Below are 27,320 nucleotides of genomic sequence, written 5' to 3' on the forward strand. Positions count from 1 at the left end.
TTGGGAGTGAGATCCGTCTCTATATTGCCACAACCTGGTGTGTTACATCACCAACACTAAAAGGCCAAGCAACTTTGACAAAACAACGTTATTGGACACCCCAAGACAGAGTTTAACCATTATTTGCTGAATCTGGAAATTCTAACAAATATCTGTATTAATTATGACATTTTCTGGGGGGCCGTGAATGCGTACGCGTACATAGGCACAAACACAAACATATGAGACAATGGGGTATTTTCCCAGAACGGCCCGTTTGTTTTGATAAATGCTTTGCCTCCCTCCCCTCGATTCTACAGCCCAAATGTTCACATGAGTCAGTTGCCCAGCTGAGGTGACACAAAGCAAATCCACCTCCCACCCCCCCATTCTGTCTGCACTTTGGACTAAGTGCTTCAACATGTTGCAAGGGGCTCCAAAGCGCAGCGAGTCACCAGAGGAGGACAGAGATGAATGAGTGAGAAACGACCCAAAAGAGAGGGTTCAAAGACAAACGCAGAGCGTGAAGAGGGCTGAGTGTTTGTGCCGAGCGGTGCTGAGGGAGTTTACCGCGCATCAGGGTCAGGAAAAGCCCAAGCGTTTCTTGAGGTAAAGGGACGCCAACATGGGACACGGAGCCACCAGCATGCAAGCGAAAAAGTCTTAATTAGAGACTGCCAGAGAGCTGTCGTTTATATTGTGCTGCAAAGACGGCGGTTAATTCATAGTTTTTGCTTCAAATTAGTCTGAATTGTTGTGCAAAGGATTTTATGAGCCACGAGATTTAAGTTAAACTGCAACCATCTGGGAGAGTAAAGGCGCTGCATTGAAGCCAGGGTCAGCAATAAGACAATAACTTTCACTGTGGTCACATTGATGTTTCTGCCTCTGAAAAACTCAAAGACATCATGATGTGTGACGAGTTCATGAATGGAGGGTCTGCAGGAGCACATTGGAGTAGCTTAACAGAATGAAAGAAGAAAAGAATCTTAACAAGCAACAGTTTCCCAAAGTTAAAGACATTAAGCTCCTAAACACGACACAATCCGCATCCCATCTCCTTTGGGAACTTCCATCAGGGAGGAGGGGGAAGAGGCAAGGTAGTGGGTAAAGAGGAGGAGGAGGAGGTGGGAATTGGAGTGGGGGGTCCTCCAGGCCTGTTTCCAGATGAAAAACATCTGGGGAGGTTGACTTTACAAGCAGGCCATACAAATTAACCATCTGAGAAAGAGTGAGGCAGTAAGGGATGAAGGGGGGAGGGAGGGAAAAGACGTTGGGGGCTGGTAAAAGTCTGCGAAGGAGACGAAAAACTTTCTATGACAAAAAAAAACATCGAGCGTGGAAAGAGAAGAAGCAACAAGAGCCACTTTTAGCCAAATCCATCTATCATCCATCGCATCCTACCTTCCTGAAAAGGTAGCCCGTACTCCATCGCCATGCCCCCCTCAGAGAGGAGAGTCGCCTCCTAAAAGACCCTCCTCGGTTCATCTCTGGAGAGCTCCCGCTGCCTGTCCCTGCTCTCTGTGTCCGGCAGTGAACTTCCCTCTAAGAAACCTCTCCCTTTTCTCTGACAGCAAAGGAGCAGAAGAAGAAGAAGGAGAGCAGGAAAAAAAAAAGGGCTCTATTTTGGGCCGTTGCCTGCAGCGGGCCACTACATGCTCGAGGTCGGGGCAGACTCCTCCACAGAGCTCCTCGTCCCGTTCTTTCTGTCCTCTGTGTGCTCTCCCTTCCCTCGCTTTCTCTGCCGTTGGCCACCCTCCCCCTCCGCCTCCCACCACGTTATCTCTCTCTCCCCCCGCATTCAACTTTTCCCTCCCTCGCTCGCTCCCATGTCTCTTTCTCATCTTTGCATGGATCTAAATTGCTAAGCCTTTCCGTCTCTTTAGCCAAACATGTGGGAACTGATGCATGTTTGTAGACATAAACACACACAAGTCAGCTGAGTGGAGCTGCTCACTGCTGCACGTCCTAAGTCATAACCATGCAAATGTAGCCACGTGCCTTTTTTGTGTCATCTTCTCAACTTTCTCACACGAAAAGCTGAAGATCGAAGGCAGGGGGATCTGTCGGGGAAGTGAAATCAGAAAAAGGGGGAAGTAAAATGATGCAGCTTAAATTCTTAATACTGATTAAAGAAAAACAGCTGATATGTTCATAGCAGAAAAAGAAAAACAAAGCTCAAGCAGAAACTGATGCAGGTCTTGTAGTCACAAGATAAATCTCTGTGATGCTCCGAGGCGATGAGGCGTGGCCAAACATCCGCCACACGTCACCGTGTAACCACACAGCAAATGCCCATGACAAGACAGCAGCAGCTGCACTTGCACACAGACACTCGAGCACATACAGTCTACACTGTACAGACATGTGATCATACAGTAAGCATAAAACACAAACTCGTCTAATCACACACTTACGCCAAGGGTGTGATTCAGACTTTGGCCCTCGTTTAAGGTGCTGACCAAACTGTGCCGGACTGGGAAAAACTCACAAGACTTTTAAAAGACTGTCTCAAGCGACTGTGCTGCAGAAAAAACCTGAGGGATAACATAGGAAACGCCAATATAAGCAGCCACACGCACCATTCCCAAAAAGGCACACAGCTCTGTTTGTGTGTATTTTTGGTCCTTGTGGGGAAAGCGGGCACTCGGCTTTGGGTGGCAACTCTAAATTGGTTACTCGATCCTTCCTTTCTCAGACAAAATACAACTCGCAGGAAGTCGTGTTGCAGACAAATAGTGCCCAGCGTGTCCAAAGCAAACATGTACCGCCCTTATTTTTGAGTGCTTTGTCAGAACATCGAAATTAATTTTTCTCAAGGAGTTGGCAAAAAGAACCAACAATCATATCAACTCTTCTGAAACTCTAACAATGACAAAAAAAAAAAAAAATTGTTTAAAATACATTACTACCAAATGCTACCTGTGGAGTCTGGGCTGAAAACCAACATGTCCAAATACTCCAGCAACTCAGCAGTGACAGACAGAAACGCAAGGTTTAAAAATACTAGAAGTTGTTCATATCTGCTAATGTAGCTGCAGCACTGAGCCCAGTGTTGCATGAATGCATAGACATTAGATGGTCATGCCTCAAAACTTCCATCCAGTGCACACACTGAGCCCCCAGACAGGATGTTTGTGTCAAACAGTGTATGCAATGAAAATTGAGGGTCTCCTTGTTTCACACATGTCCTTACTGATTCATATTTAGCGCTTAGAGGGGGTGAAGGAGGCATAAGTCACACTTTTGTTGTTAAGTTGTGACCATTTATCTCATTAACCCTGTAAGCCAGAGTCTAACATCTCATGTGTAAATGAACCATGCCAGCACCTTGCATAAAACAATGCAAGCTACAGCTCCACACTTGATACTCAAGACAATTTATTAAACAGATAATAATATTTATCTGATCCACAACTCATTTTAAAAACTCACTTTAGCTGCAGATGCTTCAGTTACATTTTAAAGGAGTTTATACTACAATAAACAGACTAAACCTTTTTAAAAATAGTTAGCGGGCCACGCAGCTGCCTGTGCTGGGCTTATCTCGCTCACGTAAGCTGAACATCACTCAGATGTTGTAGTGGAGATGAAGGACACCAGAATTCACGTGCCACAGACATTTGTCTTTTCACTAAACACACCCACAATTTTTCCCCCAAATATTTCCATGTCATGTTACCATCTAGCTTTACTCCAGAATATTTCCGATGCAAATATTGAACTTTGTAACCTGCATCATAAATTTTAATATAAATCGACTAATATTCGATGGTGCAGTATTATCGATAAAGCTACAACGCAATATAATAAGATTTTAAAATCATCTACAGCAGGGGTCCCCAATCCCAGTCCACGAGGGCCAGTGTCCCTGCAGCTTTTAGATGTGTCCTTGATCCATCACAGCTGATTTAAATGGATAAATTACCTTCTTAACATGTCTTGAACTTCTCCAGAGGCCTGGTAATGAGCTAATCATTTGATTCAGGTGTGTTGACCCAGGGTGAGATCTAAAACCTGCAGGGACACCGGCCCTCGTGGACTGGGATTGGGGACCCCTGATCTACAGCTTCAAGATTAAATTGATTAAACACATTAAATCAGCAATTATGATTCAATAAAAGCACGGACGTGAGTCAGAAGAAAGTACTTTTACTTTACGTACTTTAAGCATAATTTGAAGCTCAAACTTGTACCATTCAGTAGAATTAAGACTTTTTCTTAAGGGGCCATAGGCCTCTGCATGAGCCTCAAAAAAATGCATGCCTGCTACACTCCAGGTGCACAGGAGAAGGTGCAAACAGACTTTGCATCCCAGCACACTGGTCACATTAGCTTAACTAAAGTGCTTCCTGGCACAGGTTGCCAATCGACAGCCTTGCAGGTAACCGCTCTGGGCAGTTTTTTGTTCTACTCCAGTCATACTTGTGTCAGTCCAGCAGCTAAACTGTCTGAATATATTATTTTAAAGAAAATAAGCAACTACTTGGATGTACGGTCGAAGGATGTGTCATTCAGACGCCATCTTTGGTGTTACGGGGGTCTCCAATAGATTTCAACTGGGTATTATTTAATGTTTCTGTTTTGATAAATCAAAGACAACCAAAAGCAACCAAGATTAGAGTCCAATTAGCTGTTTGGTACAGTAATGTGACTTGATGCCTAGCAAAGAACTTCCTGTTTGATATGATTTAATGTTTGTGTTCTGAAAAGATAACGTGATATCATCTGGCGCAAATATGTGTTTTTGTTGTGGACGATGGATGTGAGATATTGTTTAAAAATATCTCATGAATGAGTGGGAGTTTGATCTCAAGGGCCCTGCTGTGCATCAAGTGTAGACTTAATCTGGCTTTTCTGAAGTATTTATTATAATGAATGTCCTTCACGGCACCTGGGAAACCATCCACTCATACTTCATACCTTTTCTACATCAAATATGTCTGACCTCTTAGCCAAGGCTGCAGAGACAGATCTGTCAGCTCTTTCGTTTCAGCAGTCTAACCAAGCAAGAAGAATGTACCTGAGAAAAATCGGCAGGTAAAAAGTGAAACTCACCATGGTGTCTACATGTTTGAGAGGGAGGTCACTGCTCGGCGCCTGTTCAGAAACGACAAAGACAGACAGACAGTGAGATCAACACCTGCCGATACGCTTCACATCTCAAACAGTTGACTTCGTGAGATGTTATGTTGTGTCATCGCGTGTTTACGCTACGCTCAGAGCCATTCCTTGCCCTAATGTGGCCTGGAGTGGAGTAGGACTCCACCTTGAATGCGTGGGACCATCTATAATCCCTCTGTGCAAATATTTACAGAAAGAGACAGGTCTGCTTCCATTAGCCAAGACCAGAGAGTCCAGCTGAGGAACTCTCTTTTTCAACACCATATACAGCTATAGAGAGAGAGAGTGTGTGTGTCAGGAAAGACAAAGGAGAGGAAAAAAGGGGCAGTGTGGGACAAGAAACCAGAAGAAAGTGGTGGGAAGGGGTTGATGGATATGCTAAGAAAAAAACAGGAACAATCACACAGATGAAGAGGCAGGATTTGGGGTACAGAGAGGAAAAGATTGCAGAGAGCAGAAGAAGAAAACAACAGAGCAATCTGTGACGTCATGAGTTTGTGTGGGCTCCACTAACCTCAGCCTAACACACACACATGCACATGGAACTAAATGAGGCCTAAAATGAGTCATAGCATTTGGAGATCCACGCTGCTGTGGATTTTTATGCAGAGATGTTTATTACCTGAAAGTTAAAACACAAGTTAAAAAAAGAAGACTCCAAAGTTTCAATACTCTGCACTGAAAGTTGGGTTTGCTCATTTTTTTCACCAAATATTCAGGAGATCAAGAGCCTGTTCGGACTTTGGACAGCATTATGGTAAATAGGAGGAAGATCCGAACTTGTAATCCTGGCTGTACCATTTGCTGCATATAATTCTGCATCTCTGACTACCTAAATGTCCTCTTTCTCTTCACTCTAAGTATGGAAAATTATCTTTTTTAAATCCTCAAAACTATGGAAATAACCTAAAAAAACAAACAAACACCCACATATTAGTCGTGTTTTTGGTAACAGAGCTGATACCAGAGAACAAAAAGCAATCTCCTCTCTGTAAATGCCATTAAAAGTCAAGAATGAAGAAAGATACGACTAATTCTCAGTGAATTACAATAAAAAGACCAAAAGTCCATCTCTGTGGGCTTTGTGAACATCTTAGCCTGCCTCGTGCACAGGTATAGATTCTCTTCATCACACCGAAGACACTGAAGTTCTGTAATATTAAAGTCTGCCTTTAGTTTTATTGAAATTATATTTTTTTATGTAACTATTGTAAAAAATAAAATTGTGAAATTCTGGCCCAAAGTTTAAAATAGGAAACAGCTTTATTAGGTGACCAACGCGTTTTTGCTTGTGGCCTTCATCAGGGTCCAAGTTGAAGGCCAAAAGCCGAAGCGCGTCAGTCACCTAATAAAGCTGTTCCCTATTACTTTAAGTATCGCTGGAGTCTTCACGTCATCAGATCTTTGTCTTCTTCATGCACCTTGGAAGGAGGTTAAGTTGTGTCATGCCATTATGTGGATAACATAATATATTTTTACTTTTTATTTTGTTATTAGGGCTGTTCGATATAACGATATATATCGGATGACGATATAAAAACGTCTATCGTTTCATTTTACGCTATCGTTTGTTTCGTGGTGTCGCAAAATAAACTGTTTACGGCAATATTTTTTCATCGTTCTGATGGTCACTGTAGTGGCTATATTAATTTCTTAAAGTTCTCTCTTTCTCTTATATTTAATATAACCACACTACGGATGGACAAGCGCTTGTTTTTATGCGTTGTCGTTAGCAACAACGATGGTAACAGCATCGCGTGTCCGCTTGTTTATGTTCTACATAAACCTTTCACAATAAAGCTCAAGATCCTGTTGAGACTTTTCAAAATAAACTGAATCACGTGAAAGAGCAGATTATTTACGGATGAGAAGTAAAAAAGAGCCGCCAGGTGCAAAAAAATAAACCTTAGACTAAAATGTTAGAACAGGCTTTGCCCCGCAGCACGCCGTGTAATAAATACTCACAAAGAAAACGGCGGCCGTTACAACTTATGACTAAAAATGTATAGTTTCATGCATCGGTAAAACACTCAACTCCAGCTGCATGACGCGCAGCTGGAAACACTTCCCGCAAGACGAGCTGCCCGAGATTCACAGAATTTACAGAAAATGTTACATTTTTGTGATTTATATCGTTATCGCGACGATAGAATTCTTATATCGGGATATGAGATTTTGGTCATATCGCACAGCCCTATTTGTTATTATTGCTATTTGTCCCCCTTTATTTCCTGGGAAACAAAGAATCTTTCCTATAAATATGAGGAAGTTGTTCAGCTGTTCATGACAATTTTAGAACCTTTAGCTGGACAAAGACCAAACAGACATGAAGAGCATGCTGACACAGCTGGGCATCTCCACAAAAAAAATCTATTTTTGTGAATTGATTCTTCATCACAGAAGATATCAAATGTGAGTCAAAGTTCAGCAGTGTGGCTCACTGAGGTGGTCTTTATCACTGCTGACCAACAACGTAGCCAAGACACAAAGAAACGAACGTGGGGCTGTGGTTACACACAGTTCATTAGTGCCAGGTAGTGGATCACCGTTGGCTTGGGAATTTGACGACAATGCAAAAAGCATAGTAAAGTAACAACACGTCATCTTTCAGACACACTGATGAGAAAACATCTGATTGCATCTCAAATCAGATTCGAGATGCAGCGCTTCATTCTTTAATCCTGCTTGGTAGTGACCACTGCAGAGTCCCACACAGAGAGCTGGGCTGCGACACACAGGACGATCTGCTTCTGTAGAAACTTTCAGTGGAACATAAACAGCAAATGTAAACTGTTAATTACAGTCTGAGTGTGCAGGCCCCAGAATACAGACTCCAAACACTCAGACTAAACCGCCAAGCAGGGAGAGCACGAGAGATCTACAGTCACTGGAGTCTGCTCCAAACTGCAGCATTCATGACTGAAAGTTTAGCAGAAAAGTGGATGAAATTATCAGCGTCGTGACTACATTTCTCTCTGTTGTACATGCAGACAGATGTTGCTTCTAAGAATGAAGGACAAGGAAACAGCAGGCTAATGTTTGAGGTTCTAAATGCAGACTGTGGATTTCACTGCAAGGCCAAAATTTGCAGCCGCAGGCATTTTCACACAAATAGAGGCCATTGTGTGTAAACCCAGAAAAACACACAGAGACACAAACAATTCTCACAATGATATATTCTAACATGTGCATTTCCGCTTTGCAAGATTGCAGCCAGATGGCTGTTTTGCATCCATGTGCACGTCGTCGCTTAGAGATGCAAATAATTCAGAGAGCACGAGAAAGCCGGGGAAGTTTTGTATCAGCAAAACAGCTGACAGAGGAAGTGTTTGCAGTTTGTGTCAGTAATCTTCAAAGGAAGCATTTGAAGGGGGGCTTTGATACAGGCATTACCATTTTTTTTTCTTAAATCAGGGCAATTCTTGCAGGCTGTGCACAATAAATGTCACAATTCTGAAACAAGAAACAGACCAAGCTTTCAGAAACTCCAAGACCCAAACGATTAAATGCTTTAAATTGAACCTAAATCATCTGTCCCAGCTCAGAATTTCAGATTCAAGATCAAGAGGTCAAGTCTTCAAGCCCAGGACTGTGTACGCATTCACAGTGAAGCAAAGGCCAATCACTATCTTCTTTAAGACTGGATGTTTGCCTGTGGTTCCTGGGTATTTAAAAGCAGAATGAGGAAACGGGCAAAACATTAAGCTTTCAAGCCCGTGTTCTGTGGAACCAGCTCCCAGTCCAGGACTCATCTTGTTGGGGTCTGGTTGTTGGGGGGTTTTCTCTATATTACTGTAGGGCCTTTACTTTACAATGCTGTGAAATGCTTTGAGGTGACTGTTGTTGTGATTTGGCACTATACTAGTTTTATTTGCAATAAGTCCTTATGATGACATAGCAAGCTGTTAAGGCTGCAGCTTTAGTGCATCACGCTGTGTCATTCTGCCACATGTCTGTCAGCGGGAGCCTCCGCTGAATCAAGCCAAGCAACAAGTTGATCTGAAGCTCCCATTCGAGACGTGTTCGTATCGTTTCTTTTGTAAATCAAGAACAAAGCAGATGTAATAATTTTATTTATTTGAAGCTACAGTTTAAAACTTTAGGATCTCGTAATGATGAGATTAAAGCAAGAAGCTGTGGAGGATAGTAATGCATACCAGAATCCTGAATCTACTTTATAGCGAGACAGTTGTGTTTCTCATTTTGGTCCAGAATCACATTGGTCCATGTGACAGGGGTGCAAACTTGCAGAATTTTAACTCTTAGCTGGCCTCCCTGTGCACACCGAATGAATGTGCTGTGGCCTAACAGCACACAACCGCAGAGCAGACTGCAAAATACTCTTCAAACATAATCATGATTAAACATAATTACAACAGATGCAAGAATAAAGACGAGAGCAAAACAAACACTCCTCTGTGGCCAAGAGCTTTGCAGCACCTGCGAGGCCAGCGTAAACACAAACCTCACAAGTATGTTAGTGTGCCCTTCTAATCGTGCCTCACATTAGTTAAGCATGTGCTGTTTCCATACAACTATTAGTCTGAGAGTGAGCCTTTGAACTTGAAATCATTTTTCATTATAGATATTCAGGTTTTGTGCCTCCTCCGTGCATCTCTTGCTCAGAGCTATGTCATCATCGTGAACGAAGTCAGCTGAGGCTCATGAGAGGAGCTAAATGCAGGCTGTTGATCTCCCACAGACCTACAAAATATTACAGCTTTGGCTTAAAAGGAAAACAAGTTCAGCATGCCTGGTTTCAGAGTTGAGGATATCTGGGAGGTTTCCGAGTGTTTTTGGTTAATAATAATGATAAAGATTAGTTCCAGAGCTGCTAACAGCTGCATTCTGTCAACATTCATTGATCTACATGTCTCCAAACTGAACAACCTGTGTCACTTTTCTGCTCATCACATTACACTGAATTGCCCATATTAGTTTAGAACACTTGTGCATCACCTATAACACTAAACCAAAGATTTGGCAGATTTTGCCAGAATGCCAAGAAGCTGACAAAAAAGTAGAAAGCTCGGCGTGATTAAACCGCTGTTTCATCCAAGGTCCTTTTATACTGACACTGTTCTTGTGGTCCAGATGGTTTCTATCAAGCATCACAACCAAAATGAAAGACAGGCTGTAGGCTCAAAGTAAGTCAGGTGTTTGTATATTACAACAGTCATTTTAGACCTCAGACCTCCCCTTCCTCCTCCTGCTTTACTCACACTGCGGAGCAACGGTAGCTGCTATGGGAAAAGAAACATTGTTATAAAATCTGCGGCCACTAACTACATGTTGGAGAAGTGATCTAATTTAGTTTCAAATCTGTGTTGCTTTAAATAGTTAGAGAAAGAAAGGTTTGATGCAGCACAGATGGGCAGAGCCAAATTAAAGGAATCATAAGAAAATGCTTTCTAATGTTATATAATTACATATATTCTGTTTCTGAATCATCTGATCTTCCCATTTAATATCAGATCAACTGTGGTGGAGGCTCACTGCCTCATGGCTCGTAACAGCTTTGTTTTGGTGGTATAAGTAAAAGTTATTATACCTGAAATGAATCTCAGTGCAGAGGAGAACTGAATGGAAACATTGGGCCAGAGTTAAGGCAGAAAATCATTCATTCTGTTCTCTGCAATGTTTACAGCACAGACTGTATATAGAAGATGGATGTAGCTACTGAGACATAACCACATGGTTGGCTATAATTTACAAAATGAATATCATCTTCTATGTTAGAAGACTTGAAAATAAAGATTGAAATCATAAACTCATCAGTAAAGTCTTTAATAAGGTGGTGAATCAACTGAGTTTTTTATCATACATTTCTGTACAGCTAGAGTCGCCCCCTGCTGGTTAGCAGGAAGAACACAAATTTAACTGACACACCGACTTCTCTTTTCATATGTGAAAAATGGCTGCTGATGTTTTGGCTCAAGTAGAAGTTAGCATCATGTTTTTGTCATCAAACGTTAATGCCATTTGACGTCGCAAATCACTTCCAGAGCACAATACTCGGCTTATTCACTAACAAATTCTGAGTGAAGGAGTCTTTTAAATGAGTTACTCCTGTTCGTCTGTCCTTGTAAAAAGTGTCACGCGAAAACACACAGATGATGAGAGACCATCGACTCAGCCACGTGTCTGTCTCCTCTGAGCGCAGCAGACCGTCACCCAGAGCTCTATCTGCTCCACCGCCACTGTGCCATGTGCTCTTTTTCACATGAACACAGTGGCTCCTTTGACCAATTTACCAAATTATAGCCCGCTGCTTTAGGGAAAGCAGAGGTAGCGAGCACGCTGGGAGTTTCCTCCCATACGCGGCGGGGAAGAACGTAGACAGTGAGCGAGAGCCTGTTGGGCAAATGACCCAGGGCTAAATATACAGCTATGCATCTTTAGAGCTTGAGACACAGCCCATTTAGCCCGGCCCAGGCGGCTTAGTGTGGACAGAAGAGTGGTTAAGATCACCACTTTGGGTGTGTGAGTGTGGGTGTGAGACACAACGAGAGAGGGACGGCGTTTTGGCCTCTGAAAGGAAACAGACAGCACTCAGCACTGTGAGCGTTGGACGGCTTCAGTGTTTACATTCAGTCAGCAGACTGAGCATCGAATAAACTGAAATATATTATTAATAAATATACATAGAAATAATTACACTGTAATGACACAATGCCTCTGATCTCACAGAGTTAATCCTTGTGTCTATATATATGTATATATGTATGAGTCAGGCTCAGGGAGTGCCCCTCATCCTTTCCTTTCTCTCTGACTGGACAGCTTGTTCAGGACACTTGCTTTCTTTGGAAACCTTGAAGAACTCACACCACATGCATTGGCTGCACCATAGCTACGCACCCGCGCTGCTCCCTGTGTTTACACTGCATTTTGGACTACATCCCACACAGAGCTTAGCGGCCTTAGATGTGCCTGTGTTTCAGCTAAGCTGCTGAATGATACAAAAAGTCATTTTACTTTGATGAGAAGCTATGCAGCAGCATTCCTTGGCAGCGAGATGAAACGTTAAATGCATGATCTGAAACTATCCACATTACACTAAAACGTACCGTCAAAGGACCTAATTTGCAGAGGAGGAAATGCATTCCAAAGCAACCAAAAAAAACTCATTAGTAAGATTGATGTATGCTATCTAGAACAGATAAAATAAAATACTACACCATGATTGCTTGATGCTTTAGAGTGGCCACTTACGGTCTCAAATTACATTCAATTTGAAAATAAATTCAGCCGTTGGAAACCAGGTGTTGGCACCATCAGGATATATCAGTCTCAGTTTGAAAAGTTAATAAAAACTGAATATATTAAATTGCTCTCCTCCAATGTCATAAAGGCTTCAGCACTATGAATGACACAGACTTTCTGATATGACACCAAACACCTGTAAAGTGTCATGTGCAACAGTGCCTTCTAGTGGCGATAAGCACAAACTGCAGATCTGGACACAACAATGGTGGCTCACCTGATGCTGTTGTACAGTTACGAAAATGTGTTAAATCTGCATTTATACACATATTTCTAAATAAATGTACATTTACAGTCAGCATTTCCACCTACTTCCAGGCGCTAATGCAAGTTATGATCAAGCTTGTTTCCCTTCAAAGTAAAAGCACAGTTGTTTGACAAGAACCTTGTGTCATTTCCCAGTGTAGGTGCTGCCTAAAAAAGGCAATTGTGCTCCAGTGGTGCATCTTCTGATGTTGCTTCTCTATGTTTTCAGTAAAAATCACCCATTCTGCATAGGATAGCAGCACATTAAAGGCCAGTAACTCCCCAATCAGTACCTTATTAATAAGAAGCCTTTTTGCATACAAAAACATATCATCAAAGCAAAAAAAACTGATTCCAACTTCTGTAATTTTTTATTTTTTGTTCATAGGAGAATTACACAGAATCGAAATACAACAAACAACAACATGGCACCGCTGAAAGTTAAAAACGGTAATACAGACTTATAGCCAAGCTCTCCTACTTCATCAACAACAGCACACACACAGACACACAGCTGTGCCTCTCTCATGCTCCATGCTCCTTCATCTGCAGCGTTCACATAGCCACGTCCCAGAAATGTAAACACATTGCTGAGGAGGCAGGGCCTGTGTGCATCCAAGGTTGGGGTTAAGGTTGGAGTGTGTATGCTTGTTCTCAGTTCCTCCCCCTTTGGGGTTAGGCCCCAACATGCCAGGGATCCCCGAGGACCCGGGGTAAAACAGAGCGGCCGGTCTTTGCTGTGGGAAAAACCCTTGAGCCGGCCGTGACCCTAAACCACCCCTGACATCGCTCTGTTTCCTCACCCCCCGCCCGTCCCTGCTCCTACTGATACGGGCCTGGCCGCTCGCTCCGTTATGTAACCACAAGCCTTTTCTAACATGTGCGAGAGGGGGGTGTGTGCAAAAGCATCCGCCAACTATTTTTACTTCTAACGTGTATGTGCAACGAGAGTCTAATAAGTCACGCTGTCATGGACACAAACAAAGACACACCTATTAAACAAGTTGCTTCTTTTGTGCTCTAGTACGTGCTAGTATGGTAAGAGCGCAAAAATTCCATAAAAACAATGATATGTTTCATTGGTAAGCATGTCTCATGAGGATTCAAATATTGTAGTACATATGGTTTTTATTTATTTTCCCCCAAAATACAAAGGATTTGGAGAAGTTTAGACAGCAAATTACAGAAATTATAAAATTAAAATGTGAAAACGATGTTTAATTAGACTTTCATAGTGATGTGTTATCAACTGAACCTACGACTCTGCTCTGCTTTACTAAGATTTATAGTAACTCTGAGCTCATTGTTTAGCTGTACTATTTTGGTTCAGTCATCGCTCTCATACGTCATTTTCAGCTACAGGAGGCAGCTGTTTTCAGCAGAAAGAAAGCTCTTATAAACCATATGTATATTATGTTATGTTATACAAAAAAAAAGGAGACAGACAAAAGCAAGGTGGTGACCAACAGAGGAAGAATTAACAGCTAAAAGCCAGATGTGTCCCTCTGGACGTGCTTGAGGTTGCAGCAGATTTCCAGATCATCATGTTGCTCTGTCAGTGGTGGATAAACAATATATATTTAATGCAAAGCAGGCTTTTACCTTCTGAGGTATCAGTCATATAAGCTTAGAGACCAATTGGTGACCTCTGGTTGCTGGGGAAAAATGTGTATTCCCCAAGTGACTGGCAAGTGGGCACAAAGAGGGTGCAAACTGCAACTGTTGGAATGAGTTCCCCAACCAATTAGCAATCGGAATACACATTCTTCTCTAACTACATGTAGTTGCAAGGGGGTTGCAGACCAGTTTGTGGCCCTGTGTGATTGTGGTGTTTTTCACAGTAATTGTTATGTGAAAAAAAAATCAAACTTCTTTTATTATTTCAACTGAAATTGCCTCTCTATAAAAGACATGAGGTCCATATCAAAGACACGATGTTGGTTAGAAGCATCACTCCCAGATTGGTCTGTTTTTAGATAAAGTGAGCAAACTTTATAACCAGATTTTATCAGATTTCGTTTTTACATCCCATTGATCACTGAAATTTAAGTTAATTTATACATTCTTCAAAGTAGCTGCTCAAATAAGTGTCCACAATATGCTTACCAAGACTGTTTCTTTGATAACATCTATTTAGAATGTTAGTATACTAATTAGCATGTTAATACCGCTTATTCAGATATTTAGGCATTTTGGTACGAGAAAAAAAAGGAAAAGAAACAAAGAAAAAAGTTGTGTGCTAACCAAATTATCTATTACTCAACATGTGAGGGAACAGGATGCAGGCGTGGCTAAAAACAGCTTGTTAGCTTAAGACTATGGTCAGAGAAAAAGAAAACCAATGCTGACTGCTTGTAAAGAAAAAGGAAGCTAACTGTGGCAGCCTTACTGTGTTAACAGCAAATCACCCAACCAGTCTCTCTAATAAGTATGGCATTGTTTGTGTAAAACTATTGAGGGATAACAGTCATAATTTGTGAAAGGCGCTTGTGAGGATTTCTCAACTAAAGATGGTCTATTTTGGTTTTAGCCCCCAAACATGCTGATTAATAATAGCAACAAAACTAAAGCAGTCATAAGAAACCATAGATTTTCTGAGGGATATATTTTCATCTTATACCTTGCAGTTACTCAGCTATGACATCACAGCTGAGAGTGACCACAATCTAAACTGACAGTCTTCATACTGTGTTTTCTAACACTGGTAAAAGTAAATTACAGCTTAGCATGCCAACAAAAAAAGTCCATTCTGGTAATCAGGTCAGAGTGAACAGAACTGGAAATACTTGGACTGCAGCTACTAAGTTGGTGGGATGACTTCATAAAACTGCAATTTATAAGCCACTGTTCACTTGTAATTCACCATTGTAAACCGAAAGGCTCAGTTATTTTCAGTGTATCAGTTACAAGTATACTGGTATATACTTTTTGTGCATTATACGTTTTGCTTTGCAATTAGCAACTAAACTTGTATGAGCTTTAAACTTGTTCAAAAAAAAGAACTGAATCTCTAGAAGAACATGCACACTGCATTTGGCTTGCAATTCTATGAAACTGGATAGAAAAAGCACGAAAGTTACTTTCTCCCAATTGTTTAAACAACCATCTCCTTAGAGAAGTCACTCTGAGCAGTATGTAACTGCTAATTCTTTTTACTGTCTAAACTAAAGTGCCGGAAGAGGAAAAACTTGACCATGATGTCCAATCTTTCACACAGCATCCTTATGTAATATCCATTTCAAACACTTGATAATGTAAGATTATTGTGCTGTGCACGCGATAAACACCAATGCATTATGCTTTAGTTGGCTCTCAGTCCAATGTTAAACATGCCTATTTTATGTTTTAGTTCCTACTTTCCCAGGGCTCTTCGAACATTCTGTAATTTGTAACCGGATCCCTGGTTGCTGCTTGTATACACAGCGTAACACAGGGCACATCGGGGAAATATGTGTGGTTCTAAACACAGCACTAATTGGACCACATCTACACCATCTTTGCCCTGCAGTTACTCATTACTCAGCGATGTCCTGGCCCTGTTCCCTGACTACACAAGACCTATATTAAAAAAAATGCTGGATGACGTAGGTGTTAGTGGTTTATGGTTCTCTGAGTGTGTGCATATCTTTACTTGCGAGAACAAATGTGCAGCCTATCTCACCGGTGAGAACACCTAACATCTCCCCGACAGCCCACGTACCCTCATCTAAGGACTGTGCAAAATAAAACTGATTCCTAGCAACATGAGCTCAACATGAGGGAATATCTGAGGAATGCTCCTAGTATGCTCTACAGCACACCATGCACCCCTCACTCAAGAGGGGGCTAGTTGGAGGCAGTTACATCTGTCATCTTCAACAGTTGAATGAGATATCTGAAACGCACATCATCACTTACAGTAAATGTTGGCATCACCTTCCAGCCGTGGGCTGAATCATTTCAAATTCACTCCAGACGTAGTCACCAGTATATTGCTACAACATACTAAAATCACTAAGCACTAATTCCGCAGTATCATTGACTTAATGCTCGTGCTGTTAAGTTTTATTCATATCTACTAAATTATTACTCTTACCGTTCATCTGGCTTTATTATCCACAGTTTGATTGAGACCAGAATAAAAATAAATACATTTAAAAGCTGCATCTATCCAGCTTAGTTCTCACAGTGCCCTGCACACTCTTGGACTAGCTGTGTGCTGTGCCCTTAAACCAGTTGCTATGGAGACAGATTTACCTTAAGCAATGAGAAAAGTCGATTCTCTTAACACTTAAATAATGGTGATAAGTCTGCACTCTTTTTTTAATGATATTTGATTAAATCAAAAGCACCATGTCAACTACTTCAAGTATCAAGAACAAACTTTTACTCCCAGCTGTTGTGATAACAGGTCCTTCAAAGGGGATCAGTTATGCTCATTTACAGTACAGCTCCCTACTTTTATTCTTGGTATCTCCTAGAGTAGGTCTGCGTAACTTAAAGTTCAAAATAATCCTTTTTTTTTATCTTATACTGGGCCTTTATAGAGCCCTCGGACATGCAGAATTGCCTTAAACCTGCAGTCTATTAAATGGCCACCAGGGGGCAATAGCTGTAGTTGCAAAATGACTTCGCTCCTGTAGAATATGGCGAAAATAGCCTTCGGCCCTGACCTCTGTAGACATGATAATTTTGGCTCAGTCACTAGTTTGGGGTCACATTCAACAAACTATTACGTTCATTTTGCGAATTATTGCCATTATTAGAGTCAGAAAGGAGAATTATACCGGATGTCATCACTGTCTTACGATTAATGATTGACAAGTTGTTAGCCAATGAACATGTGGTTTGACTGTCAGCTGACCCCTTCACTCATATCTGATTTCAAAACACCAACCTGATTACGAGAAAACAGTCAGCTTAAGACTTTATGAGAAAAGTTCACAAACCAGTATGTGACATCAGGGTAGCTACATCGCACATCTTTTATACCGTTTATGATCTGAAACCAACCAGTTTTAGGTCCTCACACTGAAAGGCCACCCTCACAAAAGGCCATTCCCCCTCAAAAAAGGTTTGAACAGCAGGACAACAGGGCTTCTGCATACCTAGTAAGGGCATTATGGATGGCCACTCTCGGTGACAGGCAGGATCCAAGAATAGAAAAAAAAGAAAAACTTTGGAAATTGAGTTTTTATACGTAACCAAGTCCATTTCAAATGCTCTGAAAAAAAGGCTTTGAACATCTGCAATTTCAACTCCACCTGCTGAGGAAGATCAAAGATTACAAAAGCTCCCGCAGCACCTACTAAACACCTCATTACGGTCATGATGATGTGGTTTACTGAAAAGCCAAAAACAAGATACACTTGCTGTGAACCAATTTTGTTGCTTCCAAATTTTACTGGTTTTGTAACTTTTGTTTGGACATGTTAGGAATAAAAATGAAAAAAAAAAATCCAAATTCAAATAAAATAGTAAACTCATTAAGCACTGCTTATTTTCATCTGTAGCCGAGTAGCAGCTGCATGAGATTCATTACATAAGGAGCACGATCATCTGGTAATAAAGTTGAATTTCTTCCAGTTGTAGCTCGTCAATCTTACTGGAATGTCTGGATTGAAAGAAAAAAAAAAAAAACCTTCCTATTTTTTTTCAGAATTTTTCTCCAGCTGAGTTAATATATGGTCAATCAGAGTGTACCTGATGCAGGGCAGTAAATCACGTCGTCTTTGGCTGTGAGCAAAGGAATTCACCAAACAAGGGCTGAGGAGAGCTGACTGAGAGCACACCTCAGGCCTCGCAGGCATGCACACCCTCACGTCCACACACACACATACACACACACACCATCCAGTTTCCTGTCACACACCAGAGAGGTGACGCACAGACACAATTACTTACTCATTTCTGTAATACGTACTACACTTTATAAACCAAACACAGCAAAGCTTACCAACAAAACTTAAACCCACAAGTCTTTGGAAAACTTCAGGTGCATAAAAGCAGGTGTCCACCACTGTGTTTATTTTTCATGCTTCCCATTTCCTCTTCAGTATCTGCAGTTGTATTTTTAGACAATTAAAAAAAAAGTCCCATTGTGTGTGTTGAAATCCATTGTTTCCTCAGCTTTAACACTTCTGTGTTTCTTCCTCTCTCCTCAGCGGTACAGTAAAGACACGTCAACCAGTGTTTTACACCTCAGCCCGTCCGTGTTTATGGAGGCAATCAGCACCTTTAATGCAGGCATAAAAGCCTCGAGGGAGACGCCTTTTGGCAAGCTCAAGAGATAGACTGTCGAGATTTGCCCTGCAGTTACTGTTTGCCTCTGCTTCCTTCAGCAATATACAACCAATTAAGACAGAAATATTGTTTTTTTAAATCTGTATTTCAATATTATTAACAAAGTGTCCTCCACACTGCTTGAAAAATGTGGGTATGAAAATCATCGTGCATGATAATGAATGCAGTGTCTGTTACACAGCTGTACAAATGCGTAAAAAAGGTATATTTTTTACAATTTTCAATATTATTTATATGTGTATTTTTGACATGACATACATATGTCAGAAAAAATATTTTGTTCTTCCTTAGCGATGACTTTTAAATTAACTACTTAAAACTCTGGATAAACATCTAAATTGGTGAAACTTGAACGCTGCAAAAACTCAAAATCTTACCAAGAGTATTTGTCTTATTTCTAGTCAAAATCATCTCATTACACTTAAAATAAGACAGAATCAGCTAAAGGGCAACATTTCAGTAAGCTAAAGGAACTTGTTTCAAGACAGTAAATCTTAAAACTAGAAACAAACTAGACAATTTTCACTTGCTTCATTGGCAGATTTTTTCACTTATTTCAAGCTAAAATATCTTGTATTAAGTAAAAAAATCTGCCAATGAAACAAGTGAAAATTTACTGTCTTGAAACAAGTTCCTTTAGCTTACTGAAATGTTGCCCTTTAGCTGATTCTGTCTTATTTTAAGTGTAATGAGATAATTTTGACTAGAAATAAGACAAATACTCTTGGTAAGATTTTGAGTTTTTGCAGTGAACCCAGTCCATGTGACGGCTGCAGGAGTGCGTCAGATGAAAAAGTTTGGGGGAAAAACTGATAGAGGCCAACAGATAGCAGTGAAGTCTATTTTTCTGGTAAAATCTTGCCCTCTGCATCCCAAAGGTGTTTCAGAAAGCAATGAACTCAAACACATGCCTTTAACAATGCCCAGAGAGCTTAGCCTCATGCCTCTGCACATCTCAAACAGATGTCTTCATGCAGAAGGCATCTAATGCCAAGGCATCTGTAAGGATAATAACATGTTCTTTCTTAATTACTGCTGCTTTTAAAAACAAAATAAGACAATCTCAAGAAATATTTTCTGTGTGAGCACAGAAAAGTGCAGGGGATATTTGCTTTGGTTTGTCAAGCGCCCAAAACCATTTAAACACACAACATTTGATGAAGCGAGCAAGCGAATCATATCCAAGTCTAACACAGCCTCGTATGTCAATACCATATAAGGCAACCGAGCAGGCGAATATTTTATGGCTCTTGCAGAATCTGTTCATACCCAGAATATGTCCCACTTTGCTCAGTGTTATTTCAAAGACCAAAAGTCGTCATCATGATATAGCAGATTCAATAGTACAGCTTTTTATTTACCTTTCTTATCCAGAAGATTTTTTTTTTTACTTTTATTCCAAAAGCTAACAAAGACCATTTTTATAACCTTATCAGAACAGAAAACGAGCTGCCAAACAACGGTTAAGTCGAGCAATGTCAGGTTTATTTATATAGCCCCAAATCACAAGTTTGTCTCTGGGGACCTCCAGATAATGGACCATTATCTGCTATAGTGACTGCTGTGTTAGTGTAGCTGATAGAGCATGTTACTTTCCAACCTTATTTACAACAATTCTGCACCAAGACGGACACTGTAATAAGTACAGCATGGAAGCAATTACCAAAACAAAATAGAAAAAAGAAAAGAAACACTGTTGCTTACCAGCTCATAGTTTGTTGCTGGAACACAAGATGAGGACACCTGAAAACAGAAAGACAAGCAGTGAGTTATGTGGATGCTAATTTGGAGTTAGAGAAACACTGAAAACAACAAGCACACTGGCAGCTATATTTAGATTACAATTTATGGCTTCATATTTTCGACATGAACCCCAGATGCTTTAAGTTAGCACCCATGTGTTTCTCCATATCCACTATAGAATATACAACAAACAAAGGACAAGCTTCTACAGAATTAGAGCTACCAGAAAGAGAAAAAGGAGAATCCCCTTCGGAAACAAACTAATGTAAAATAATATCTAAAAGTCGCCTCTGCTTTACCGTTTTAACTTCGTTCAGCTCACTGTTTTGGCTTTATGGCAACTTTTGTGCATGATGTTGAATTGAAAAAAGTATTTTTGTGACCCACAAATGGCCAAAAAACAACAGATGCATCTTTAAATAAGGCTGATAATTCAAGAACTGTACGGACAGTGTTTAGGAGGTGCTGATTCGGAGCTACCGACTTTAAAAGACAAGGTAACGACAGACTGTTGTTGTACATGTCCACGTCCGACCCCTCGTACCGTAAGACCTTATTAAACTAGACAGAAGAACAAAGCGGTGGGACCGCTCCAACAGAACTCATGATCTGTCAAGTGCTCGGACTAATCCGATTACCATCCAACAGTTTCCATAATCATTCTGTGAGCTCAGTGTGAGGGCATGGGGCTGATAAACAGGAAGAGTATAATGATAATGGCTTCTAGCAGAAGATTCGAATGATGTGCGCCTAGAAAAAGATGCCCGCTTGATGAGTATGAATGCAAACAGGATGTCAACGTGGTGGTCGTTTCCTTCCTGTGCATGCCTGTCTTCTCATCCTCGGTTAGTGTTTCGTATCATTCTTCTGACATTTCTCATTTGGATTTTCACCACTTAGTACCTTCATCTCTTACATAACTGACTGACCGGTGATCGCACGGGGCAGCTTTACGATTCTAGAGGGCTTTGGTCATTGCTCTTTTCCTATATTCGCATTTCATTGCTATGCGCCATCCGTTTTAGCTTTGAATGATTAGGCCTCGAGGTCATCATAGCTGTTAACCTCTAAGAGCACCTTTCATCTTTGCTACCGCTCCATCTCTCTCCTTATCCGAGACTAATTGCGTCATTGCTTGAAAACTGGATTTCTGCGATGTTGGGGTCTGCTTTGTGTTACTGTAGCAAATTCTTCCTCTGCCCGCAATAATAAAATAAAAAACTCCCTTTGAAAAAGTGCGGTCTCATTAGGCCTTTCATGCAGCTTAGCGCAGTGTTGTTGGGCGGATATTGGCCAAAGAATTGCTCGCGTCATGTATCGCAGACTTCGCTTCACTGTTTTTGACCCTTCAAACTACGTGTAAATGTTGGCAGGTTCAGTGCCAGAGTTTTTGCGATTGATGAAGTCTCACTATGATTTAGTGGTTATGAAAATCCCAGCTGGAGCTCAACCACCGCTGGATTTTCTTGCTTATTGTTGGGCTGTATACTCATATGGATATGGATACAAAATAATCAAATATTTATTAGATCGGGTGACCAGATTCATTGGCCAATTTCCAGTCCCAGCCTTAACAATTTGAATTAAAAAGACCCAAATTAGCTAGCACTATGTACTTGTATAAACAACCCACTGTACTTTTGAAACGAAGTATGTTTGACTATCTGCCAGCTCCCAAAACCAAACTTAAAAGGGTCACTGGATAACCGCCACTGGGATGTTGGACGGCTGATTAGATTCACAAGGTTGAGGATGTGTGAGTCACCTTGGGTCATTACAGTCTCTTTTATAGCTGTTACCCCATCTGGAATACAGGAATGTTAACTCTAAACAGGAAATGACCTTAATCAGATTACATGATTATAGTCCCTTTAGCAATAGAAGCAGCTGATATGCAAAAAGACAGTGCCTAAATTTAAGACAGGCTCCAACACAGTGGCTCTTACTACTTCAATGGAACCCTTCCATGACTGCTTGTTAGTTGTGAAATGCAATATCTCGACCGTGATACAGTCTGTTCCAATTAGTGTCAAACGTGAGGTAAAAGCAACACTTTTTTTTCCACCGATTTCATGCTGTCTGTCACAGTCACCACTGTCCTAATATATTACCTGCTAGAATGGATTATGTCTGTTTTAAAGAATTTTGTCTTGCATGGTGAAGTGTGCCTGGAGATGACTGGATACAGTATTTACATCTGCCTTAAATCAACCTCAGTTAGAAGTTATTCTAGCCCTCCCGTCCTTATCACTCGCGCTCAACAGCACACCGTTCTTCTCTCCCTGTTCCTTCAGGGGCCCAGGCTCCTTGGGCCTGGTCAGTGTTCTCACCTGACGCTGCCCCTGCCCCATGCTGTTGACAGCTCATTCACCTGCAGTCAGTCATCACCGAGTGTGTTCACATGCACAGAATTTCAAGTGATCAAGTTTTTGCAATATCTAGTCTGCATACTTGAACAAGAGCATGCTTTTATCTTGACTGTAACCCATGTTTAGGCCCTTTCATTATCTGTTATGAGCTCAGAAAGATAGCTAAAGTAATACCAAACAGAACAGTGTGTTTAAAACGTTAATGCTTCATTTCATCCTACCATTTTTTTAAAGTTAATTTGCAATAAAAGCCTATACGCTACGCTCGACGGTCCATAGCTGCGCACACAGGTGTTTTCACTTATATTGTCTGATCTTCTCAGGGCTGTGTGGGCATGTGCAGACAGTGATTGATTGACATCTTTCTTACTCTGCTGTTACTTCTCGTGTGCCTGTGGGGGTAAACTTGTCTATTAGTGCATGGAGTTTCAGTGACCTCATGTTATTCCCACCAGAGCTCTGCTCAGCTTCTACTAAAGTAATAAGCAAATGCAATAGAGAGGCAGTTCTGTGAAAAACTAAGTACATCCTTGCTTCCTCCACAAGAGTTAAGAGAGTAAGTAGCAGCTAGTTGCTCCTATTCAAACGCACCTGAGTAACTGATCATCAGCAAGTGTTAGCAACTCTATGAGGCAGAAGTTTTGGAAGTTTGCTGATCTGGGGCATGCAGGCACACAATGCCACAATAATCCCAGGAATGGACATTCAAACAAATTCAGCCCAAGGTCAGCTCGAGCATTGTGCCAGGTAAGAAAGGCAAGAGCTCAGTTAGCATTTTAAATGCTAAAGTATATGGTAATACACTGATGCATGGCTTAGGTTTGCAAAGTTGCATGTAAAGAACATCATACCAAATGTCAGCACGATGAAGGAAGGGTGATGATTTTGGCTTATTTTGAAGCCAGAATACCTGGGCGCTTTGTAGTTATTGAGTTGATCATAAACTCCTGTGTATACCAAAGTATTCTTAAGTATTCTAGACTCAAATGTGAGGCCATCTGTCTGACAGCTAAAGCTAAGCTCAAACTGGGTCATGCAGCAGGATAAGCACACTAGCAAATTAAGAATATAATAAAGTAAGTAAAACACAAGGGAAAAAAGATATTAACAGAGAGGAGAACATTAGTGCCGATATGTGACTTAAAGGTTGTACTGTTCTATCTATAAGGAGCAGAAATACCCATGAAGGGTCTTGTTTGGTGAGCCCCAAAACAATGAACACTACTTTGACTGGGCTACATTTCATTCGAAGAATCAGCCATCAGATAAACAGTTATTAGGTCTGATGCATTGTACAGAATAAATGGAAATGTAATCATTAAATGCGTCATTTCGAAGAGAGCGGCCAAAATGGCAGAACACAACACAAAGAGCAAGTTCATGAAGGCGCCAAAACATTTAAAAAAGGAGTTATAACAACTCAGTTGTCATGACCAATAAAATTCATTCATTTTATTTGCAATTAAATTATGTTTGATGCAATATCAATGACAAATTAGCGAATGGCGCCACTGTAATGTAACCGCTGATTGGAAGTTCAGATTGAGACTGTAGGTAGTCTGCCCACATTAGAATAGCTCACATTCTCCCTCGTGCTAAGTAGCTGCTTCAGTGGGACTTGGTGCCATTGTACTGTTGCTTTCAGAGTCAGGGTCCACCAGAAACCACAGCAAATATTTATCTAAAAGCAGGTGAGCACTTAGCAATGGGATAGCCACAGGTCAAACAGCAGGAAACCACTGAATGAAACAAATATATCCAACACGAGAAGTCTGCATGGACAAAACTAAAAGTGCATTAATTTACTTTTCAATAGAGGCGTGAGCGTTAAAAGGTTTCAGGATAGTCGTCAGTCGAGTCCGCCATGTTGGTCCAGAATTAAATATCTAAAGAACTCTAAACTTTGGTACCTAGACATTAAACTCTTATTTTGGTCCTCTCCTCATTTTTCCTGTCGAAACACTGCATGTGTTTTGAATTACAGATACATATATTTATGTAAATCCTGCAATGATCGTTGCTATCTATGGAAATACTGCTCTAATATCAAATCTATGTGGCTTTCATATTGCACGGGGGAACCATGGCTCCTAATGCATACATGCAGAATCAATGCAGGCAGAGAACTGCACACAATCAAAATAATCACAAGTTACTGATGTTTCAACATACTTTAAAGCAGGTTTGCTACTTTAAAAATCTCAGAACAGTATTTATGATACAGAACACTCTTTAGTTAAAAGCTAAGGAAACATGATTTTCACACCTAAATTCTTATCTTCTATTAAAAGCAGCAATGAAAGTTCTAGACAAACAGTTTCAAGACAAACTGTCACATTTGCTATACCCTCTGCACCTTCAGCTGTCTTGTGATACAACATATATCCTCTTTATTGCATGAGGATGTAACCATCAGTAACATCGTGTCTGTCCATTACCAGCTATTTCATTTTGTACAAATGGACAAGTTTGTGTGTTTTTCCATCTGACCACATGCAACATTTTTAGAGAAAAACAAGCTGGGACCCGCACTCAAAAAATATATATATATAATATATAAACATAGAATACTTCAACATCTATTGGAAGAAAAGCCAGAAGTAGCCACAGTTGCTGTGTCAACCTCAGATGTACATTGTAGTTTTCATGCTTTAAGAAGTCAGATTTCTGTAAGTGTATCTAAACACCCCCATGGAAAATGAAAGGATATTTTACACTACTGCATGATAAGCTCAGATTATAGCACTAGCCTCAGTACTATAGACCCACACATAAGGTATATTGTTAACCTGAATCAAACGTGCAAACAGCCCATGGAACGAAATGCAATGGGTCCAGTGTAACCATGGCTTCTGAATAATGTCTGAATTTAGATTAAAACCTACACAAAGCCTTTGTCCGGGCTCTGCGGTGCGTGGGGAGAAAGCCTGGTGAGAGTGTGTGTTGATGCTATCGGCAGTATTCAAATGAGTGTAATATAATAAAGGATAATTGTGTTGTTGCATTCCATACATGCTTCTGTTAACTGCATTAAACAAGGGCCCATTTCCTGCACACAAGAGTCCATGTCAGACATCCCTAGCTCGTATGACGGCGTTCACATGCAGTAAGCTTCCTGCTAGCTGCTGACACACTCCAGACACTGACACGTTATGTAACTGATGTCATTCTTCCAGATCTGAATATGTTAATAACCCCACCAACGACCCCACCGGTGCGGCACGGAGAAAAAATGATGAATCGATTCATTATTTGGGTAAACAAATTCCGCTATGCCTATTACTACAAATCTCAACCTTCACGGAGGAAAATCAAACGCAGAGATGCACGTTCCAGCTTTACTTCAAGCAGCAAACCGATTTCCATGCAGGTTAGCTCGTTCTCCACCATGGAAAAGAGCGTGGGAGGGCGTGCGCTAGAAAACTTTCTCCAGCTCTCTGCACTGGCATATAAACACACGGCTTCCCTGAGTGCTTTTATGTTTATCCAGATCTTTGCATCTGGCACGTCCCGGCCGAAATATTCACTGTGCAAATTCAATTTGTGAGGCGTAACGAGTAACAGAAGGCTTTTCTGCGTCCATGCTGGTCGAGTGTGCCAGAGTGCGGCTTCGTATGGACTTATTGGGATATTATCAAAGCACAAAGGAATGATGGGAGAGCTTTGGTCCAAGCAACTATGCCCTATCACTTTGCTTTTTTCTCCTTCTCGATCCATATTCATTATTTTATTACAATTCTGATGCATCTATGCGGGCTGAATAGGAATTTCTTAAACCTCGTTCTTTGCCCGATGTAGTTTTCTTTTTCCTAATGTACACTTATGCTGCTTTACATCCACATATTTTTCTTTCTTGTCTGTCTCGGTCTGTGTGAAAGTTATGGCCTCTTTGTTTCCCTCAAGGGAAAGTTGTGGAAAATCTCAGATTTATTAGCAGATTGGACTGCAGGACGTGTACACGACTGAGCCGCTGTCTCCAAACACTGGTCCTCGTCTCAGTGCTGCTGATTTATGTTTCACAGAATGAGAAGCACTTCAGGAATGAAGAGGCATGTACGCACGGTTGTGTCTGTTTTTCTTTTGTCAGCATGTTTAAGTACATGTCTGGGATTATTATACTGTACTATACAGTATTTGGGTGTATACAGTACAGTATCTTATAGCAAAAACAATTAAGACCTCAATTAATTATTCACCACATTGGGGACTTTTGCACAAAAAAAATCCATCTTTTCTAGAAAGGCTTTTTATCATCTGTCTTTGTATTACTGTAAAAGCATCTGGACTTCTTTAAGTTGCTTGAAGACGTTTCAC

The 27,320-nt window shown here is 40.9% G+C and overlaps 1 protein-coding gene across 20 annotated transcripts in view; it reads right to left on the reverse strand.

Moving 5' to 3' along the window:
- Window positions 1–27,320, reverse strand: part of tns1b (tensin 1b) — a 190,807-nt gene that overhangs the window by 55,708 nt on the left and 107,779 nt on the right. For 17 of the 20 annotated variants that reach the window (XM_025903831.1, XM_025903848.1, XM_025903842.1 and 14 more), the window contains 2 exons: window positions 20,599–20,637; window positions 5,038–5,079 (listed from right to left, as the gene is read on the reverse strand). In XM_025903831.1, the coding sequence (XP_025759616.1) occupies window positions 5,038–5,079; window positions 20,599–20,637 (81 nt within the window). Of the gene's footprint in view, window positions 1–1,383; window positions 1,701–5,037; window positions 5,080–20,598; window positions 20,638–27,320 lie in introns of those variants that run through there. The other 3 variants (XM_025903839.1, XM_025903847.1, XM_025903846.1) reach the window with 2 other exon arrangements.

This window comes from Oreochromis niloticus, linkage group LG16 (genome assembly GCF_001858045.2).
Source record: "Oreochromis niloticus isolate F11D_XX linkage group LG16, O_niloticus_UMD_NMBU, whole genome shotgun sequence".
NCBI lineage: Eukaryota > Metazoa > Chordata > Actinopteri > Cichliformes > Cichlidae > Oreochromis > Oreochromis niloticus.